The following is a 22,232-nucleotide window of genomic DNA, read 5'->3' as shown; positions in this document are numbered from 1 at the left end:
AGGAACAGGTCATCCTGGTGGCCCCTTATTGGCCCACCCGGGCCTGGTTCTAGGATCTTACGCTCCTAGCAATAGCACCTCCCTGGAAAATTCCCCTGAGGAAGTACCTTCTTTTTCAGAGATGGGGCCCACTCTGGCACCTGCACCCATACCTCTGTAACCTCCACGTCTGCCCCCTTGCGGGTTCGAGCACACTCTACGAGAAGTGTGGCATCCTCGTGGACACTGGCCCATGGCACCTCCTTAGCAGACATCTGCAGAGTAGCGGGCTGGGCAACACCCAATACATTTGCCAGATTTTACAATCTTAGGGTTGAGTCGGCCTCGTCCCGTGTTTTGTCAGGTCCGATCCGGTAGAAGTCGGCAACGCGGCACAACCGACCTGGTGTTCCGCTTGCCCTTCACCAAGCATCGCTCCATGGATGTTCTCCTCCCTAGCCTTCTGGCCGGCGAATTCAGAGGAGCAATTCCCGGCCAGACCCACTACGGGTCACAGGTGCTCTGTACTAGGGTCGGGCTCCACGGGCTTAGTTCCCTTTTCAGGCAAACTCTCCGTGATGTATTTTCCGTGGTACAGTCCCCCTGTCGCCGGACCCACGTTTCCCTTGGGCAGCCCCGGTCGCCGTGCTTGTAGAGTCCACCCTCATTAGGCTGGACTTACCACCGCGCCATTTCCCACGTCCGGCTTCACAACCCTCGTGGTGTATTTGCCAAATGTTACCTCCCCCTAGACTGGGCAGGATGTGGCCTCCGCAGGGTCTTTTACCCCTGAAAGAATAGGACTGGGAAAGACCGCCTTCCCCAACACATTTCATAGCGTTATGATAGCCCCAGTCGCTTCATGTCCTATGTGAGATACATAGTGAGAGAAAAGGTGCGGCTGCCAGGCTTGCTCCCATGCTAGACATGTAGCGCCTGTTCCCCCCCTCAGGGGAGCGGGGAACCTAAGGTCTGTATGTAACACCTCTTTGGGGGAGTTGGAGAGGGCTACGTGCAGCCGACACAGTTGCCTCTAGCACGCAGTAGCCTGCTTGCACCTGTCTCGGCAGTTCACGTAACATGGTCAGTGCGTGGCATTTTTATATGGGACCCCTTGTGTCACTTAATTCGACACAACGTCGAGTGAGTGACAGAAGGGGAACGTCATGGTTACTTTTGTAAACTCCGTTCCCCGAGGCAAGGAACGAGATGTTGTGTCCCTTCTGCCACAGCACTAGACCTACCACAATAAAGGCGTACCTTATTTTTGGCTCCTCAGTGCAAAATCCTGACTGGCACTCGCTGCCCCGCTACCCTTTAAACCTGTATGTCCGGGGCAGGGCATGCAAATTCTGTCTGCCTACTTGACATTGGCCTTTTCTCAGGTTCAGAGATACGTTTGGCGTCCCAGGAAGACCCTTTGCGTCACTTCATTCGACACAATGTCTCGTTCCTTCCCTCGGGGAACAGAGGTTACAACAGTAACCATGACGTTCTCTTGTAAAATCACAGTTAGATAAAATTATCGCAAAGGCCTACAAAACCATGTTGCTATTTAAGCTGGGCTCAAAATACACTCTGGAACGCGAAAAGATCTTTAAATAATCTTTTCACAGTTCTTTTTAAACAATGAAAATTCATAGTGACCAGACTTGTGCGATATATTCTAAGCCTACTGCACCCATACGATATCTTTTTGTGAGTAAATGACCGAAATTGAGGTTATTATGCACTACAGATCTGCAGCTCTCAAATCTCATTCTCCATTTTGTATATTCAAACTGGTGCATCACATTTGATTACATGACATGACATTTTTAAATCAGTATACAAATTGAGATTTGAGAGCTTCAGTGGAAGAGAAGATTATCAGTGAATAACAATTTAAATAACTTTTTCATATATCATATGGCTTTAGGAGACTTAGAATATAGTGCACAAGTTTTATGGACAACTTGTACATGTTTTTTTTTCACAGCTTTGGTCACTGTAAACTGCACTTGAATGGAAAAAGGCTGCATAAACATTTTTCAGAATTTTTTAATCAGCGAAACACTTCTTTTGTGTTTCGCTGATTAAATTACAGCATAAAGGTTTGAAATGATGTGAAGTTCAGTAAGTTATGACATAATTTATACTTTTTGGTAAACTATTCTTAAAGTGATTAGTTGCCAGTTTAATTATTTGTATTATTATTTTGTGTATTAGTTTTTTTTTATTCAAAGCCCATCGCTATTATCAAAGCCTGCAGAGTTGATCAACTCCTACTAAAGCTCTTTGTAACATAAAACCCCAAGCCTTACTAAAGCATTAAATGGGCAGTATGGTATGTGTCATCAAACAGAACACTGCAATTTCAATATTGGATACTCTTTGTGATTTTGTTTTCTTGACTGACAGCTTTGTGTGTTCATTTGATGGAGAAAGCTGACTTACCTAAGGGCACACGCGCTGCACTGGCGTCTGGGTTGATCCAGAAGGCTAGCCATGATAGGACGACAATGAGCAGGGTGGGAGCATAAACACCCATCAAGTAAAAGCCCACTTGTCTCCTCAGAGTGAATACGACCTCTACACATGTGTAATAACCTGCATAGAGAGAAAATAAGAAAAAAAAAACTTTAAATGTATTACTTGTGCTTTAAAGCTGAAGTATGTAACTTTTTCGGTGTAAAAATACTTTCTCCTATCCTAGCTTAATATGCAGAGACAACAATTCATAGATACATTTTCACAAAAACTGTTAGCATTTTTGTTCTGTGACACTATGAAAATTGCTCTGTTTGTTTTGAGCGACCCAAATAGACTCACCCCAACAATGTTACTCAACCAATGGCATGAGTTGGGGGCGGGACTATCTCCTTGTTTGACAAATGGAAGGTGGGGGGCATATTCAAAAAGCTGTTTTGAAAACAAAGTTTATTTTTGCAATTCCGTTTTGTGCACCTAGTGGTGCAGAAATTACATACTTAAGCTTTAAAAGTTCTCTATATCTATCTGTAATACAGCTAAAATCTGTCATTTCTGTGCCACTAGCATCACCAAATGGAATTGGAAAAATAAAATTTGATTTCTGCAATTGTTTTGCAGAACGTAACTGAAAGTGGGACTTTAATTTTTAAATGTTGGTAACACGTTAATAACCGGTTTATTTCATTCCGATAATGTTTTTCATGAAACCAACATCTAAATGGCTTATTACAGTACACTTTCAGAATTACAATTTCCTAATGTCCAAAAAATTAAGCTTCTCTCTTTTTAGTAGAACATGATAAGCATGTGCTTTGATTCTGAAGGAAACATTTGCATCACACAGTTCTTCGTCTTAATGCATGTTGTGGATGTAGCATTCTGTAACATGCTGAAGACCTTTTAGACAACTATATATAATTACTTTGTACACATGCATGATTAATGCAGATACAAGTACATTTCTTAGTTGTTTGCAAGTCTTCACTGAATTATTGCAAGGTATGATGCATTAATACAGATTTGATGCTGCCGGGTTCTGACCGAGAAGCAGATCTTTAATTAAAACAAATAATTACAATAAATAAATAATTATTAAATAACTATTACATGTTTAAAATAAAATAATTTGGCACGTATTAGATGATGTTTAGTCTCAGGGGCAGACTGGGACTAAAACGTGGTTGTTATGAGTGTAGGTGAAGGCAGACGAGGGGCGAGGATCTACTTGCAGTGGTTTTATTGAAGAAACGTGAAAACAGACAAAACAGGAACAAAGGAAATATCCACAATGGGAAAATAAAACAAAAACACGGAAGACATCCAATGGGTACACAGGCAGGATTAACATTGACAGAGAGCACGGATAATAATAACAGACAAGCATCCACAAACATCAACGATCGACAGGGGAATGGAGAAACAGCAGGGTTTAAATACACAGGAGACATGATGATGACAAACGACGATCAGGTGAGCACAATGACACAGGGCTGGCAGTGATGAGGGCCGGGAATCATGGGAAGTGTAGTTTTTTACAAAGGAAATAGGAGTTTGAGACAAAGACTTGTGAAACACAGGGCAGACAACAAGGGAATCGTGACAGTGGTCCTGGACGTCCTGGACGTTCTGGCCCAGAGAGGCCCACCAATCCGAGCCCGCAACACACAGGCTTATTGATTTCATATTCTGGCTCAATTGAAAATTTTTCTTTTGAAAAAAATACATTCCTATTGACTGCTGGTCATGACAATGGGCCCCACCAGTGCAAAAATTTATATAACTTTAAAACGTGTAAAACCACTGTAAATGCGATGAGTGGATTTTTTAGAGAAAGCACTAAAATAAGCACATTACAGCTCAGAATAATAACATGTCCAAAAAAAATTTTTTTGCCCAACATACAGATGTTAGGTTAAAATTTACATGAATGTACAAGGGAAAATTTGTATTTTAGGTGCTGTGCAAATAAACTATTATCTTAGTTAAAGAACATTTTATGATCATATATAGCTATATATGCATATAGAATATATTATTACTATACTGGTAAGTTAGGATTTTACAAAAATTCATATTACAGAAGCAAATCCTAACTGTAGTTAAGATAAGATAATGCATTTAGGAAATGTTATTCTGTAATTGCTTTTGTCCTAAATTATATCCTAACTGAAATTGCTATGGTTACCAAACAGATGAGATAGGACTCTAAAGGTTCTTTCTGTAATATGCCCCCTGGTTTGGAAAAACATGCTCAAAATAAGTTAGAATAAGCAATTCAATTCCCATTAGTTATGAAAAATATTACATTGTGGCTGTTTTAGTCTTTCAGGCTTATTTTGTTTAACCGATAGAAACAGTGCTAGTCAAAGCATTGGGCTTTTATCTTTTTCTCAAGAATAATCTGGGGAAGGAATTAAAACACTGCAGATATAAAGATGCAACAAACACACATAGAGTGAAAATATGAGCAATTAATCCACAAAATATCTGGTACCTCACCCACCCTTAGCACACAAAAAAAAAAACTATTCTTTCATTTCTTTCTATATGGTAACCAATGTGAAAGGAGGTAGTGATATGCTGGAACCGGAACAAAAAAAAACGTTTCTGCTCAGAATGAACCAAAATTAAAAATATTCCGTTTTCATTCCTTGCTCTGGTCCATTAAACTTGAATAAGAAGTATTTTAACATAGAAAAAAATAAACACTTCATCTTTAAATTGATATTCAGAATTTGGTAAGTTAAGCTAAAAATCAACAGCATTTGTGGCATGATGTTGATTACCACACAAATTAATTTTGTCTTGTCCCTCCTTTAAAAAAGCAATGAAAAAAAAGGCTGCAAAAATCTGGGTTACACTGAGACACTTACAATGGACATAAATGGGGCCAGTCCATAAACATTAAAATACTCACTATTTCAAAAGTATAGCTAAGACATAAACAATATACAGTATATGTTAACCTGATTTTAGTGTGATAAAATTGCTAACCTTTTCTGTGTAAAATTATATTACATTTAACAACTATGTTGCCATGACAATGAAGTGCTGTAAACCCTAACGGTTGTGAAATTGTTTTTTAAACCACTTTACACCTCAAATAATACACAAGTTTTATCAGAAGAATAAATGTAAGTGCTTTTAATAAATGCACTTACATAATTCACATTTCTTACTTTAAATCCTCCAGTAATTGTAAGATTTGAATTGTAACCATTGTAAGTGCCTCACTGTAACGTCATGGTTAGTGTTGTAACCTCCATTCCCTGATGGAATGAACGAGAGGTTTTCTCGAATGTAGTGACACAAGGGGTCTTCCTTGAGAGCCACGTGTACCTCTCTGAACTAGAGAAAAGGCCAATGAGAAATTGGCAGACAGAACTTGCATGTCCCGCCCCCGGACATACAGGTATAAAGGGAAGCGGGCATGTGTCTGTCTGTCAGGTGGGACAGGGGGACCGTACCACAGAAAATACATCACAGGGAGTTGCCTGAAGAGGGAATTAGGCCTGTGGAGCCCTACCAATATACAGAGCACTTGTGGCTCGTAGTGGGTCTGGTCGCAAATTCCTCAGCTGAATTCACAGGCTAGAAGGCTAGGGAGGAAGAACATCCTGGAAGCGAGAGCTTAGTGGCTAACCTGGGAGAGAGAGCGCACTGGATAACTTCAGGTCGGCTGTTCCGTATTACCAAGTTCTACTGGCTCGGACTTGACAAAACACGGGACAAGACCGACTCAACCCTGAGATTGTAGAATCTTGCAAAGGTATTGGGTGTTGCCCAGCCTGCTGCTCTGCATATGTCTGCTAGGGAGGTGTCATTGGCCAGTGCCCACGAGGATGCCACACTTCTCGTCGAGTGCGCTCGAACTCGCAAGGGGGCGGTCACGGCCTGGATCTGGTAGGCCAGGGAGATAGTGTCAATGACCCAGTGAGCTAACCTCTGTTTGGAGATGGCGTTCCATTTCCACCATCCGCCGAAGCAGACAAAGAGCTGCTCAGAACATCTAAAGCTCTGCGTGCGGTCCAAAAAGATATGCAAAGTACTTACCGGACACAGTAACGAAAAGGCTGGGTCTACCTAATCCCTGAAGGGGGTCGTAGGAACCTTGGGCACGTAGTCGGGTCGCGGTCTTAGGATGAATCTGCCGGACCAAACACCAGACAAGTGTCGCTGAAAAAGAACGCTTGCAGGTCCCCAACCCTCTTGATGGAAGCTAGCCCTATCAGGAGGGCTGTCTTCAAGGAGAGGGCCTTGAGCTCAACTGAGTCAAGCAGCTCGAAAGGGGTTCTCTGAAGGCCCGAGAGGACCACTGAGAGATTCCAGGAGGGGAACAGGCTTGGCCGGGTAGGGTTCAGCCTCAGGGCACCTCTAAGGAAACTGATAATCAAGTCACGCTAACCCAATGACTTGCCACCCAAAGCGTTGTGGTGGGCCGCGATAGCAGCCACATACACCTTCAAGGTGGAGGGGGACAGCCTCCCCTCCAACCTCTCTTGCAGAAATGAAAGCACTGACCAAACTGCGCATCTCTGTGGGTCTTCAGATCAGGAAGAACACCAATTTGTGAACAAGTGCCACTTTAGGGCATAAAGTTGCCTGGTAGAGGGAGCTCTGGCTTGGTTGATCGTGTCTACGACTGCAGGTGGTAGGTCACTTTTTTCCTACATTTTCCGCATCCCTTCCAGTGGCCAGACATGGAGGTTCCAGAGGTCTGGGCGCGGATGCCAGAGGGTGCCCCGTCCCTGGGAAAAAAGGTCCTTCCTCAGGGGAATTTGGCAGGTAGGTGCTGTCGCGAGGAGTGTGAGATCTGAGAACCAAGTCTGAGTGGGCCACTAAGGAGCCACTAAGGTGACTTGTTCCTCGTCCTCCCTGATCTTGCACAGCACCAGTGCAAGAAGGCTCACTGGGGGAAATGCGTACTAGTGCAGACCCCGGGGCCAGCTGTGTGCCAGAGTGTCTGTCCCGAGAGGGGCCTCTGTCAGGAGGTACCAGAGCGGGCAGTGGGAATTGTCTTGGGAGGCAAAAAGATCTACCTGTGCCATGCAGAACTGGCCCCAAATCAGCTGGACCACCTGGGGGTGGAGCCTCCACTCTCCGCTGGGTGAGACCTGTCATGACAGCGTGTACTCAGTCGTGTTGAGGTTGCCCAAGACATGAGTGGCGTGCAGCGACCATGCGCTCATGAGTGGCGAGTCGCTGCTGAATCCAAAATAGGAGAGGGTGGACGAGTTGTGACATGACGAGAGTGCATGCAGCCTTGGAGATTTATGTACACTACCGTCACGGTGCTGTCTGAACGGATCAAGACATGCTTGCCCCGTATCAGCGGGAAAAACCTCCACAGGACAAGGAATACAGCCAGCAACTCTAGGCAGTTGATGTGCCAACACAGCCGGGGCCTTATCCAGGAGCCAGCGGCTTCGTGCCCGTTGCACATGGCGCCCCAACCCCATTGAGAGGCATCTGTGGTGACCACGACACGTCTGGACACCTGCTCTAGGGGGACTCCAGTCTGCAAAAAACAGAGGTCTGTCCAAGGATTGAAAGTCTGATGGCAGGAAGGGGTGATTAACACACGGTATGAGCCGTGGCACCATTCCCATCTCGGGTCTCGAGTCTGAAGCCAGTGCTGAAGCGGTCTCATATGCCCGAGCGGCGTGACCGTGGCCGAGGGAGCCATATGCCCCAGGAGCCTCTGGAACTTTTTTAGAGGAACCGCTGTGCTGGGATCGAAGAGAGTCGAGGCAAGATGGAGACGTGGAATTACGTGTCCTTCAGGTCTACTACCGCGAAGTAAGGGCTGTAGAAACCCTTCTTCATCTTGACTAGAGGGATGGGCTCTATCGCGTCCTTGAGTAGCAGAGTTGAAATCTCTGCCCGTAAGACGCTGGCGTTTTCGGCACGCATAGAGGTGGTGCGAATACCGCTGAAACAAGGCGGGAGCCTGGCGAATGGAATCGCGTAGCCGAGTCGGATGGTCCTGGCCAGCCAACGCGACGGGCGACGAGCGAAAGCCATGCATCCAAGCTCTGTGCGAGGGGCACCTTAGGGACGATAATTTTTGACGTACCGGGTGGGGCTTCGCAGCGAGGGGGAGCAGGTTATAACGCGTCGGGAGGCAAAACCATGTCCTGAGGCTTGGGTGCTGAGAAAAGACTCATAAGCACATACCTTGCTCCGCTTGCTCTATAAAAAGAAAATAAGGAAAATTAAGATGTTCCTCCCGGTCCTCCACCGAGGGATGGAGTGGTCCTGATACCAGCTCCGGAAAGAACAACTGACTGCGAGTCTTCTGTCTCAGGAGCGTTTAGGAGCTTTCCGGGTCCTAGAGGAGGTCGTGGAGACAGGGGGTGTACGCTGGGGCTGAGAGCTGGGCCCGGGTTGAGGCAGAGCTGCTTGTTGTTTGAACACAGGTGGACGCCCTTGGTGGGCAGACGGGGTGTGGGCTGTGCTGGAGCGGCGCCGTGGCATGATGTGTGAGATCACCTCCGTCTGCCTCTTTACCGGGGCTCTCAAGAAAGACCCCTTGTGTCACTACATTCAACACAACGTCGAGTGAGTGACAGAAGGGAACTTAAATTTTTTTTTTTTTTAATTTATTTATTTATATTGTTTTTATATTTATATTTTTGCTTTTTTGAAGAAAAGGAAGGACGAGTCCAAAAAACGAATTTGTGGTATCAAAATTATGCTCAAAGCCTGTCGATTGAGCTTATCTTGTATTGAACCAGAAACATTCCTTTAAGATTAAAATCTTTCCTAGAAGCCTTCTGATATACATTATACACAAACACACACAGCACCACTATTGTTCCATCTACACATCTGAGCAGTAGAAAATGTTACTTCAGCGCTTGTGTGTCTGTGTGTGTGTGTGTAGGTTTGCAGATTCCATAAAAGGAGTTCATTTGTCTCATGGGGTCACTTAGAAATATCTGAACACTGAACATCTGCAAAAAACACAAATTAACTACAACAAAAACAAAAGAGAAAAAATCTAAACAAAACAAAACACAGACACACACACACAGAGCTCAATGCTGTTCTTTTGCAATTCTATGTATTTCTTATTTAAATATAATTTAAAATACAGCAACTTCAGAAATGGTGGGCCCACCAGCCACTAAAGTGCCAGGTAAATTCCTTAGTGAACACCCGGAAAGGACAGCATGCATTAAACACAAGTTGTCAAAAGTTTGTCAAAAAGATTTGTACGGAATTTGTTTTTAAAACATCTATATCCAGCCCAAAAATATTCAAAGATGGAAAAAGAGTGAATTTAGATATCCACTGGCTTAAAGGGTTGGCTCACCCAAAAATTACAATTACAATTAACAGGAGCTGTTAGACAGAATGATAAGGCACAATGCTAGCCTCAGTCACTATTCAGATTCATTGGATCTTTATTCCACTCAATGTGAATGTGGACTGAGGCTAACATTCTGCCTAACATTTATTTCTACCACAGAAGAAAGTGGTACAGGTTTGGAACAACATGAGAGTCAGTAAATAATGAACATCTGTTTACACTGAACATCTGTATAGTTGTGGGATAATTTATGACATTGAAATTTGATTTATTAGCACTCCTAACAACACCTCTTAACCATTCATTACATAGATGTAATACATGTCACAGGCGCTCCTGATTACTCTTAGAAACAAACGTAGGCAGTCTCTAGACTCTAGAGACTATAGACTAGAGGGTTCCTATAGACCACTATCATCACTTATGGTACTGAAGAACAGCACAACACATTTCGCCCAATCAGGGCTGAACCTCTGACTTACATATCATGAGTCGATACCATCATCAGCATACACAGTATCAGAGCCTTGATTTTCCTCAAGCAGCACAGCAAGCTGTGAGCTCTGTTTGGCCATAAAACAGTTCAAGAGCCTAATAAGACCAGGCTGCAAATTATCTTTTTATTGTCTGTTTGTGGTGTGACTGTGTTTGTTTGATCATTTATGTGAAGGTGTCAGTGTCTATGTGTGTGTGTGATCTCAGTGAGCTCTACTCATGCTGGTCTGTTCTCTTATATAAGAAGTGAATACTGCATTATGTAATCTATTCTTACGGGAGAAATACACTCCAATACATTTAAAGCTAAACTTTATGTTAAATGTACAACTGTGAGTACGTGGGTTTATGAAGAGGGTAAAATAAGTAAGGGAAAATGCACAGTCAGCAGGTCATAATCAAAAAATAAGGTCTTGTATCACCCTGAAGGGGTTGATTTTCCAATAATTACCATCTGACTGTATCATTATTTCACTTATTACACAGTTACTTACTAAATAAATAAATGGACATGAAATGTTGATTTGAGTTTAAAGGATACATTAAATTCTCTTTTATTAATAGTTTCATTATCTTCCCTGAGGTCCACTGATGATGTTAGTACATTTTTTTCACCAAAACACCAAAATTTGTAATATATGATTATTTTCCAAACTGTCTCTGGCCCTCTGTCTGAAACACTCGATTTTAAGCTAAGAACATCCTCGCATAAACTATCAAACAGTCATGACATTTGAAATATTAATGAATGAAACTGTTTATGCATGTTTTTTCATCGGGTCCAAGTTTATATTAACTGCCCCACCCATCAATGACAGTTCCTTTGCAAAGCTTGAATCATTTCACAAATAATATGAGCCAAAAACAACTAAACAAGAAATCAAAGACATCCATCTAGTGCATTTTTACATACACAAACAATTAAAAAATCACGCGTCCGTGATGAGTTTGTGCTCAAAACAACAAGAGGCAGAGCAGCCCAATGAAAAAGAACGGCTTCTCATTTTTAGAGTTGTAACTTGACATAGCTTCTTTTAAAAGCAGACCGAGATACATGACAATTTCAAAGACATCTGTCTAGTTGTATGTTTATATACAAAAATACTTCAAAATAGTCCAGATGGGTCCCCTTTGGTGATCAGGAATGGTTAGGCCACAATAGGCCTGCTCGTCCTGCTCTCTATCTGAGTACAATCGAGCGCCAGTGGGCGGGGCCAAAGGTGTGATGATGTAAAGTAGTCATTGTTTTTTTTGCTGTAGAGGCGGTCATGAATAAATGGGCTCACGGGTGACATAGAAAAGTATCAAAAGTAGAAAATTAGGCATTTTTGCACCTTGGTTTCAATAAATGCTTTTATTGCATTGAGGATTAAGTTTAGTTTAGTTCTAAATTTTACATTATGTTTTTATAGTAGAATGACCTCTTATATGTAAAAATATAAATAAAAATATGTGATTAATTATATAGTTTAGCAGTCATTATACACAAACATTTGACTGCAGAATGCCGCGGTTGTCCAATCAGAATCAAGTATTCCAGAGAACTGTGTTTAATATTTGCCACCAGGTTACTCTTCCATGACATGACTTACACATTTATTACACACACAATGACACAACAGGCATTCTGCTGACACTTCCTTATGCATGGAAGATTAATGGTAGTGTTTATCAGCACTTCACCAACATGCAAGTCTAAACCAAGCATACTGTTTACACCAGACTCTCCTAAAATTACACCACACACACGCACACGCACACACACAACATATAAACATGCTGTGCACAATATATAGCAACATTAATGTTATCATTAACATCTCTACCACCTTGCCTTGGGCCCGAGAGTGCAGTAGAATCTATATTCAATATTTGTGCATAAACTAAGAAAATGTTTGAAATGGAAAACTGGCATATACTGCTTTCTTTATGCTGCACAGTATATACTGGCTACCATTCCTAGAAATATGCAACAATAAATGTTTCAAGGAATGGTATGCTGCATTTGTTGTTACATGATCTCTTCACATTGCATGTTTATTTCAGCAAGCGTTGTTCAATTCAATAAAAAAAAAAAAAAATTAAATGTCAATGACACTACATTAATGTTCCCTTTGTTAAGGGTTTATAAAGGCATTACAAATGCATTAAAAATCATTAAGATGCAGTTATATAAATAAAAAGAGCAACTTTCATACAATATTTGCCAAATAGTGAGTACTTAAACCAACATGTTATATGTGCTTAATAAATACACTTGTTCATAAATGTATTAATAAAAAAAACAATAAATAAAATGTCCTAATTCATGATTTATATCACACTGAAGCAAAAAATAGACTCATATACTGACATTAAAAGGAGGGATTATGTAATTCTTCTACAGTCAGCTTTGTGTTAATATTTATTAATGTAATGTCTTGATTGACTTGTCACTTTCCTTGAACGGTGATGTCAAAAGAATGTTGTTACTCCAAGTCATGGTGCTACTAACTTACTTAGAACTTATCTAAAGCCCTCTGTAAAAACAACTTTTCAGGCCTTCATGCTCATTCACAGCATATGTATAATAATAAATAACAAATAATAAGGCCTGATGACCATTAAACCATACTGAATTTTATGTAGATAGGTTAATAAATCCTCTTCAACTCTGCAGACCTGCCAGTGAGTCTAAAATGTGGTGCTATGTCATGGAAAAATTTACTTAGAATCTGAAAATTTCATAGATTATCATCGCGTCTGCATTTATGTTACATAATATAAGAAAATAAGGCCTGAAAACATTTGCTTCACAAATCAGTGACACCTAGAGGACATGTGGTAGAAATATATATAAAAGTCTTTAAAATAGCACTTAAGTAGACAAGTAATCTATCAAATGAAAGCTCTCATTCTCAGGTATGTGACTGCACAGATTATTTCGTTACTGTAATGCCACAGTTTGAAAGATTTACTAAACAATCACAAAGTGAAATATAATAACTGTTAAACATCAAATACAAATGTCACTTTTATGCACCAATCACTGCTGCTGTAAGCCCCAAAATACTTTATAGTATCTGCTTTGACCATAGGCAGTTTTCTAAACTAAAATTTTAATTGTCTGTGAGCTTGCTTGTGTGAATAATGCAATGTTATATCTTAGACCTCCAGAACAATATATGCAGTCTAGAAGGAAAAGAATGCTATGAGCCTCCACATGCTGTGAGTCTCCCTGGCGTCTTGCACAGCGAGCCACGTGATAAGATGCGTGGATTGACTATCTCAGAAACAGAGGCAACTGAGACTTGTCTTCCTGCACCTGGATTGAAGTGAGTAACAGCGCCACCACGAGGACCTACTAAATAGTGGGAATTGGGCATTCCAAATTGGGATCTAAAAATGTATAATAAAAAAAGGGAATAGCATGCTAAACAAATCATTGGAAATACACACTGAGACAGAACATTATGACCACCTGCCTAATATGCTGCTGATCCTCCATGTGCCACCAAAACAGCACCAACCCACTAAGACATGGACTCTACAAGACCCATGAAGGTGTCCTGTGGTATCTGGCACCAAGACATTAGCAGTAGATCCTTCAAGTCCTGTAAGTTGCGAGGTGGAGCCACCGTGGATCGGACTTGTTGGTCTAGCACATCCCATAGATGCTCAATCAGATGGAGATCTGGGAAATTTGGAGGCCAGGGAAACACCTTGAATTCTTCATCATGTTCCTCAAACCATTCCCGAACAATGTGTACAGTGTGGCAGGGCACATTATCCTGCTGAAAGAGGCCACTGCCAATCTGCAACAATGTTTAGGATGTACCACTGTTGGTAGGTACTCACCACTGCTGACCGGGAGCACAAACAATTTCAATTTCCCTAGTCTTCTAAATGACCCTTCTTCAAAGGCCACCACCCTCCCCATCTCCGAGCACTACTACTGAAATGAGGGTGCTCCAGACAACCTCCAACCCCTTAAAAGAATCTGTCTGGCGATCATGACACTGGTTAGGACACCAACTCTTTATGTGTCTATTCTCAACATCGATGACCGCCCCATCGCCCAAAATAAAGAGTCAAGATGAAAATGAAACCCGAGTGCCCAATACATCACACACAAAACTCTGAACCGTCAACTAAAACTCCTGGATCTTAATAAAAAGACATGGGTTAAGTCTCCATCTTCTGATTGGTATTGCCAGCAGGTGGGTGTGACTTTAAGACCAAGCCTATACAATCTAGAGGGGGTCCAAAAGAATATATATAAAATCTTTAATTGCATAATGCGGAGTGAAGTGCTGAGGCGATAGCATCCTCAACTGACCTGCTGGGTTTGTAGGCGAACTGATATGGGTCCAGTGTTGGGGGCAGGCATGTTTTCAGGTGGGAAAGTACCAGCCTCTCAAAACACTTAGCGATGATGGGAGTTAGAGCAATGGGGCGTAAGTCGATGAGGGCCACTGCAGCAGCATGTTTTGGTACTGGTACAATGGTGGCTGTTTTGAAGCAGATGGGGACTATGGCCTGGGCCAAGGAGAGGTTGAAAATGTTGGTGAAGATGTCAGCCAGCTGTTTTGCGCAGGCCCTGAGCACTCGGCCAGGGATGCCATCAGGGCAAGCAGCTTTATGGGTGGAGCACACATCAATGGTGGAAAATGTGAGCGGCAGAACATCAGGTGGGAGCTCAGCTTTTATGGGTGGTTCTGTGTTTCCATGATCAAAGCGAGCATAAAAGGTGTTCAGTTCATCTGGGAGGGTGGTATTACTGGTTGGGGGGTGATGTTTGCTAGTTTGTAGTCTGTGAGGGCATGGATGCCTGTTCACATACGCCAGGGGTTGTTGTTCCTAAATTTGTCCTCAATCCGCTGTTTGTAATTGTGTTTGGATTCTTTAATTCCCCTCTTCAGATTGGCCCTGGATAAATTGTATGCTTCCAGGTCGCCAGATCTGAAAGCAGCATCAACTGCCTTCAACAGGAGTCGGAATTCCTTGTTCATCCAGGGTTTCTGATTGGGGTATGTTTGAATTGTTTTATGGGTGGTTATCTTGTCGAGACACCTGTTGATGTGTTGCAGAACAGAATTTGTGTAGGTATTAATGCCATTTGTGAGTCCAGGTTGGCCTGAGAAGCAAACACATTCCAGTCTGTGGTCTGGAACTCATACTGTAGTGAAGAGTCTGCTCCTTCCAGCCACACCTTTATAGTCCTCACTATGGGTTTCACACGTTTGATGAAAAAACACAATATCATATTTCTTACATTTAAGAAAAGAAATAACCTTCCTTCTTTTTATGGGGTGCCCCAACCCATTCACATTCCACGTGAAGAGAGACAATCTGCTCATATTAACATTTTACATTTTGACATATTAGAAGAAAAAGATTGTGTGTCAAAAATAAAATTATAAAGACCACCTTCCAACATAAGTGCAACAATCATACCCTGAACTTCCCCCGAATCAAACAAACAGAAAAAAGAAAAACGTATGAATTAACCCCGCACATGACAGTGCGACCGGTGTCCAGCCCTCTAAACTCAAACAGTCAATGTAGACCTACGAGAGCCCCTATGACAACTCTGCCGTCGGATTGCTCAGGTCCGGTGCTTATGTACAAATTGTTTGAGACAGAATTACACAACAGAAAAACTCCAGCCAATAGGTAGGATAAACACAAAGAATGTGTAGATTCATCCACATAACTGTTCCGAATGTGTTCCTCCACAAAACAAACATCAGCCGCTAGATGGAACCAGCACAAAAAGAAACAAAAAAAGGTGCCCAGTTTCCTTGGACAGTCAAGTGAATGTTCAGTGAGTCAGGCACGCTCGGCTGTCAGATGAGGGCAGAAAATGCCCTAATCACTCCAGTGTTTTGCAAGAAATATTCCACAGAACAAACTCCAAATAATTGGAGGCATAAGCACAAAGAACGTAGAGATTCAACCACAAACTGTCCCAACGGAGTGTTGCTCCACAAAACATACTCCAGCCGCTAGGAGGAACCAGCACAAAAAAAATAACAAAGAAGGCACTCAGTTCCTTGCAGGGTCAAGTGACTGTTCAGTGAATCAGGTCTACTCAGCTGTATAGACAGTATCACACAATAACTTACTCAATTCCATTGACCTTATGAAGGACATCGCTTGTTGTGGGCATGCAATTATTTTGTGGCCATCCTTAGTATCTATTTCTATTCTCAATTTGGCCAGGAACATCAGTGCAAAAGTGACCTTCCGTTGATGTAAGTGCTTCTTGCATTCCTTGAATCGATCACATTTCTCTCTTCTTGAATGACGTCTGAGAACAAGAAAATGCTTTGGTTCTTCCAAGAAAGCCTTCCTTTACTCCTCGCCTTGCATAACACAAGATTTTTATTGGATGATTTCAGAAATTTGGCCAGAATTGATCGGAGCCTGTCTCCCTCCGCAGATCTCCAAGCCAGAACTCTGTGAGCTCACTCGATTTCCAGCGTATGGCCTTTTATGTTAAGCAAACTCGGGAAGAGCTCGTCAAGGAATTTCACCAATTTGGATGCTGTTTCACCGGCTATGATTCTCTAAGTCTTCCAACTTTTCCCAAAAGCGCTCCAAGTCTATCTTGGACGTTAGCATGTTAGCAGCTAATTCCCCCTCTGATGACTTCAGATAATAGATCCATTCTTGTAACCAATTTAGACTCCATGGCCGTGATCGATCGACATATTACAGCAAGATCCTCCAAGTCAGCAACGACCTTCGTCAGCATTGCTGACATGCTCTCCCGCCGCAACATCCAAATTGATTCCCTGGTCTGCGGCCCTGTCTGGGGTATCAGTTTGAGCACATAAGTGTCTTTTACAAGTGTCTCCAGGGCCCGAGGATTTTTAATCTTTGACATAATGTCTACATAGAACAGTTATGGAAAAGGGCGTATAGAATCTCACCTGTTATGACACAAAAAGTATTAAAAACTAGCAAAGTGAGCAGAGCTCACAATTCACAAGTCTGACCCTCGCATGGAACCACACGGCTCTCGTAGAATTACATTCTTAAAAAGCTTTTTCATAATTCTCATAAGATTTTAAACATATACAATATTATTTATGAACAGCTGAAGTATTTTTTTATTATTATTTAGGGGTGTTTCTGAAAAGATTTTACCAATTTCTGACAATTAGTCCATAGTATATGTAAATGAGCTTTCAAATTTGAGTGTGAAAAATTGCAGGCATCAGCTTAAAAATCCCCCAAAGTTGAAGAGGTTAATGTTGTCAATTACTTAACTCCTCCACATTAGATTAAGGTACATTTTCATAGGTTACTAATGTTGAATGTTCAGTAAAATGACTCTTTGGCAACTTCTGCATGAAAGTCACCCTTTATATGCATGTTGTTATAACTGCATATCAATGATTTATAATGCATCTGTAATTTACTTATTAGTCATTAATGAACCCCTTTATAAACCCTTAACAAGGAAACATTATGGTCTGTTAAAACAATGTGTCAAGAAAGAGATAAGAATCGTGGTTGATATTTCTTCCAGTTCATTGGTCAAATTTGAAATAAAAATTGCATTGTGAGATACTGTAGTCAGTGATTGTATGGCACTAACTTTTGGCAAATGTAGTAGGTTACTTGAAGAAAATGTGCTTACTGTGTGTGGAATATACACTGCAGAAATAAAATTAGTAGCATCCTATTCCTAAACAAGTGTATGGGAACATAAACAGAGCAATGGATCAGGTGTTCAGAGCTTGATGAGTGAGTAAAAGGTGCTCAGGTATGCCACATTTAACAAGACACTTCATAACAACAACATTCATTAAAAAAAAAAAAAACAACAACAACAAAAAAGAGTGACCGTTCCAAGAGTTCAATGCTCGGACTCTGGCTCTAAAACTGAGGTCATTCTGCCAAACTACTCATCTTAGAAGTATTGATTTATTCAAATTTGAATTAAGAGTGCAAAAGAGGTATGAGGTCAGCATTTTCTTACTTGCACGTGTGTGCTTATCTTGAGCTGTTGCCGTCCTGAACACTATGTTCCCCTTCATGTTCCCAATTTCCCTCTCCTTTAAAATATAGGGAAATATGAGTGTATATTTATAGATATATGTAGATCCATACCTGTTCCCTGGTAGAACTTAGTGCAGTTTCCATACTGGATATCCTCTTGCTTTACATCGAACTGTGGCAACGCAATTTCATCCATCTGAACAGGGTCCCCTGACTGCCACATAAACACCAGGTCCTTTGTGGTGTATCCAACTACATACAAAAACATACAACATGAAGACAGCTTTTTTTTATAGCTCATTTCCATCTTTACTAACTTCTAAAATTAATTTGAATGTTAAATTGCATTATAGGAGGACCAGTTAATGTGTGTGTGTTTTTGATGTTTACGAACAGCTCTCTAATTGCATCTTGCAGAGTTGGGTGTCCATAGGAAAGAGTTGTAGATCCAGAGGGCAAGACAGAGTGACAGACAACCTAAATAAAAAACAGAGAATAGAGGACACAGGACAGTTAATTATACTGTATATACATACATATACATATAAAGTATATATTATAGACAGACAGACAGACAGACAGACAGACAGACAGACAGACAGACAGACAGACAGATAGATAGATAGATAGATAGATAGATAGATAGATAGATAGATAGATAGATAGATAGATAGATAGATAGATAGATAGATAGATAGATAGATAGACAGGAGCTTCAGTTAATGTTCACATCAGAATGGGGGAAAAAAAATTATCTCAGAGACAGTGGCATGATTGTTGGTGTCAGATGGGCTGGTTTGTGTACTTCTGTAACTTTCCAAAAAGTAACAACATATGGACCTTTTCTTCAGCATGGCTGAAAGACAAATAAAAAATATCATTCCATTTTCTAAATTTTTACAACTATTGTTGTGACTGCATTTGTCAAGCTCAACCATTTTAAACTGCTGCTAAGTTTACAAATAGACAGTACATATATATATATACTTAGCAGCAGGGTAAAATGGTTGAGCCTGACAAATGCAGTCACAACAATATTTGTAAAAATTTAGAAAATGTAATTACATTTATATGCAATATAAATTATATATATATATATATATATATATATATATATAAATACATACATACATACACACACAGTATAAACTTTTTTTTTTAGGAGTTTCAGGGCCTATTTTGTACCCTAATAGTGGAAAGTGCCTCATCCAGTTTTCGAGTTTGATTTTAGAACAGACGTTATGGAGAGTATGTGAACAGAGGATAGACACACACACACACATACACTGCAAGGTTCATTAGTCCTGGTTGCATGTGGAGCAGCAGTGGCAGATGAGAGAGAGAGAGAGAGAGAGAGAGAGTAAGGGGTGGGGGGTTCTCACCCTAAGGCTCACAAACACATGGCAAAGCAAAGATCTAGAATATTCTATCATCTGCCACGAAGACCCTTTAAGCATGAGCAAATACCCATCACTTCTAATGCAGTTTTGCTATATAAATATGCTGTAGTTAAAAGACATGAGCTAAATAAATACAGTGACAAAGACAACAACAGAAAAAAAAAATTTAAGTGTGAAATGAAAAATGTGTATTTGAGAAGCAAAAACAGATCTTTCAGCAAGCAAAGGTAACAAAAACTCATTTTCAGAGGTCCAACATGAATTTCACGTCTGTGAAATCAATAAATTCTAGAGTCAGATTTGACATCGGGGAAATATAGTAACACTGAAAAGACGGTGATGAATATAATAAACAAATATAAAACTTTTGACACATTTTTATGTTTCTGTTATCATAAAAGCAGTATAAACACTGTTTCTTTCAATTTAACTCAATACAACTGACAACAAATTCTGTTCAGGCCTATTTTAATCTGGGCAAACTGCTTCTAACATTTGGTGAAAAATACTTTAAGTACTAGTTCACTGATGTTCTTTGATATAAAATTTACAAGAATTATTAAGACTATAGTAATTGCATTTTACATGATACAAACAAAAAACAAAGTTCCAACAGCTAGTTCCAACAGCATTCAAAGCTGTTATAAAATGCAAACTGTATAAACACACACCTGTTCCACACATTCTACTGTATATTAATATACCAAGTTGCTTGCCAACTACAAACAGCCTACAATTATGATTATATTATTTGGCAGAATAATTTTTATTCTGATTATCATTATTAACAAATGTGTTAATTTATTCAACATTGGTGTCTTTTAATATTATTGTTGTGACTGTTTTATAAAAAGAATAAGCCATTTGAGGATTACAGTGATTTACAGTGGCATGTATTGGCATCCACTCACAACTCACCACTTGCCCCACCGAGAGCAGACCACATTATAGCTGTTATGATCCCTTGTTGTCTGCCCCGTGTTTTCTGTTTCACATGTCACGTTTTCCTTGTTGTCCGCTCCGTGTTTCACTTGTCTTTGTCTAAAAACTACAATTCCCACAATTCCCGGCCTCCCTCACTGCCTGCACTCATCATTGTTCTCACCTGTGTCTCGTTTAGTCTTCATTGTGTCTGTCTATTTAAACCCTGTTGTTTTCCCTTTCCTTTGTCAATCGTTACCGTTTTCATGTTCGCTGTTAATGTTCACCCTGATGTTCATTCGTGCCCTTTGTGGATGTTTTTCAACCTGAGTTCTTCGGATGTTATTTTGTGTTTGAGTTTGATTTTTTTCCCATCATGCACTTTTCATTTGTTCCTGTGTTTGTTTATTTCGTTTGTTTAAGCTTGTTAATAAAACCCGCGTTTGGATCCAAACCTCCCGTCTGCCTTCTCCTGCTTCCCACACAATCAGAACAATAGCGATCATAAGGAGGTTACCCCGTGTGACTCTAACCTCCCTAGCAATAGGGCCAATTTGGTTGCTTAGGAGACACGGCTTGAGTCACTCAGCATGCCCTGAGATTCAAACTAGTGAACTCCAGGGGTGGTAGCAATACAGTTTATCCTATAACTATTTTAAAAGTTTTCATTACACTGTTGACCTTTTCACAAATCCTGACCTGTGAGCTATTTAGGTGCGTCCCAAACCGCACACTTCTGCACTATTCTACATAATTTTGTAGTGTAAGTAGTGCGAGTAGTATGCTAACATTGAAAATGCAGCAAAAAGTATTACGAGTACCCGAATGATGTACTTTTTCAACCATCAAAACGGAGTTACCTGGCTACACTGCTGGTCTGACAAAACAGTTGTAAATAATGAAGAATGTAGCAGCTAGCTAAACATCAGTGGATACAACACCTTACAAATGTGAGTTGAATGCTTCACCATAACCCCAAGCTGTGTGAATATGTATGTTGTTTAAGATACAAGTTTTGAACTGAGGTTGCCTAACGTGCTAAAGCTAGCGGCAACATATCACATACACTTGAGACGTCACTTCCATCAGCTGTTAAACGGTGAATGCTTCCATGTAGTAAAAACCATTAAGTACTCCATTTGGGAAGATACTACACTTTGAAAATGCATACACTACATGGCTGTGTGCATAGTATATTTTGTAAGTGCATAGTGTATCATGTGTCGTTTGGGAGACAGCTTTTTGACTGTGGCCTACCTCATGCTGATAAGGACATCTCCATTGCGGAAGATGAAAAGGAGTATGTTTTCCTGGGTAACATCATGAAAATTAGCATTTTTTTCATTGGCGAAAAACAGATCTGGCTTCCACAGGCACTGGAACATTTTTGGATCGACAGTCAATGCATCCGACTTAAAATCAGCAGGTAATCGCAGCCGTGGATCATTCCAGCGCTGACGCAGGAAAATATTTACACGGTAATCCTGGAGATGGAACACACACATCTGAGTATTGGTACAAATGTAATCTAAAATGAGTCTGAATGCACACAATGCATGTCTGGTGGCATACAGTTTCAAAAACATATATGTACAAAATACATACATATGATAGAATATAAAATACACACATTTATTAGGATATCTTAAATAGGAACA

At 40.8% G+C, this 22,232-nt stretch overlaps 1 protein-coding gene across 4 annotated transcripts in view; it reads right to left on the bottom strand.

Moving 5' to 3' along the window:
• glrba (glycine receptor, beta a) overlaps nucleotides 1–22,232 on the bottom strand; it is a 69,912-nt gene that overhangs the window by 17,437 nt on the left and 30,243 nt on the right. For all 4 annotated transcript variants that reach the window (XM_052127225.1, XM_052127228.1, XM_052127226.1 and 1 more), the window contains 4 exons: nucleotides 21,832–22,058; nucleotides 18,648–18,730; nucleotides 18,365–18,505; nucleotides 2,416–2,568 (listed from right to left, as the gene is read on the bottom strand). In XM_052127225.1, the coding sequence (XP_051983185.1) occupies nucleotides 2,416–2,568; nucleotides 18,365–18,505; nucleotides 18,648–18,730; nucleotides 21,832–22,058 (604 nt within the window). The remainder of the gene's footprint in view (nucleotides 1–2,415; nucleotides 2,569–18,364; nucleotides 18,506–18,647; nucleotides 18,731–21,831; nucleotides 22,059–22,232) is intronic.

The sequence above is a fragment of the Xyrauchen texanus genome, chromosome 5 (assembly GCF_025860055.1).
Source record: "Xyrauchen texanus isolate HMW12.3.18 chromosome 5, RBS_HiC_50CHRs, whole genome shotgun sequence".
NCBI classification, from domain to species: domain Eukaryota; kingdom Metazoa; phylum Chordata; class Actinopteri; order Cypriniformes; family Catostomidae; genus Xyrauchen; species Xyrauchen texanus.
The sequence above is the reverse complement of the archived record's forward strand: the minus strand, read 5'-3'. Positions and strand labels throughout refer to the sequence as shown.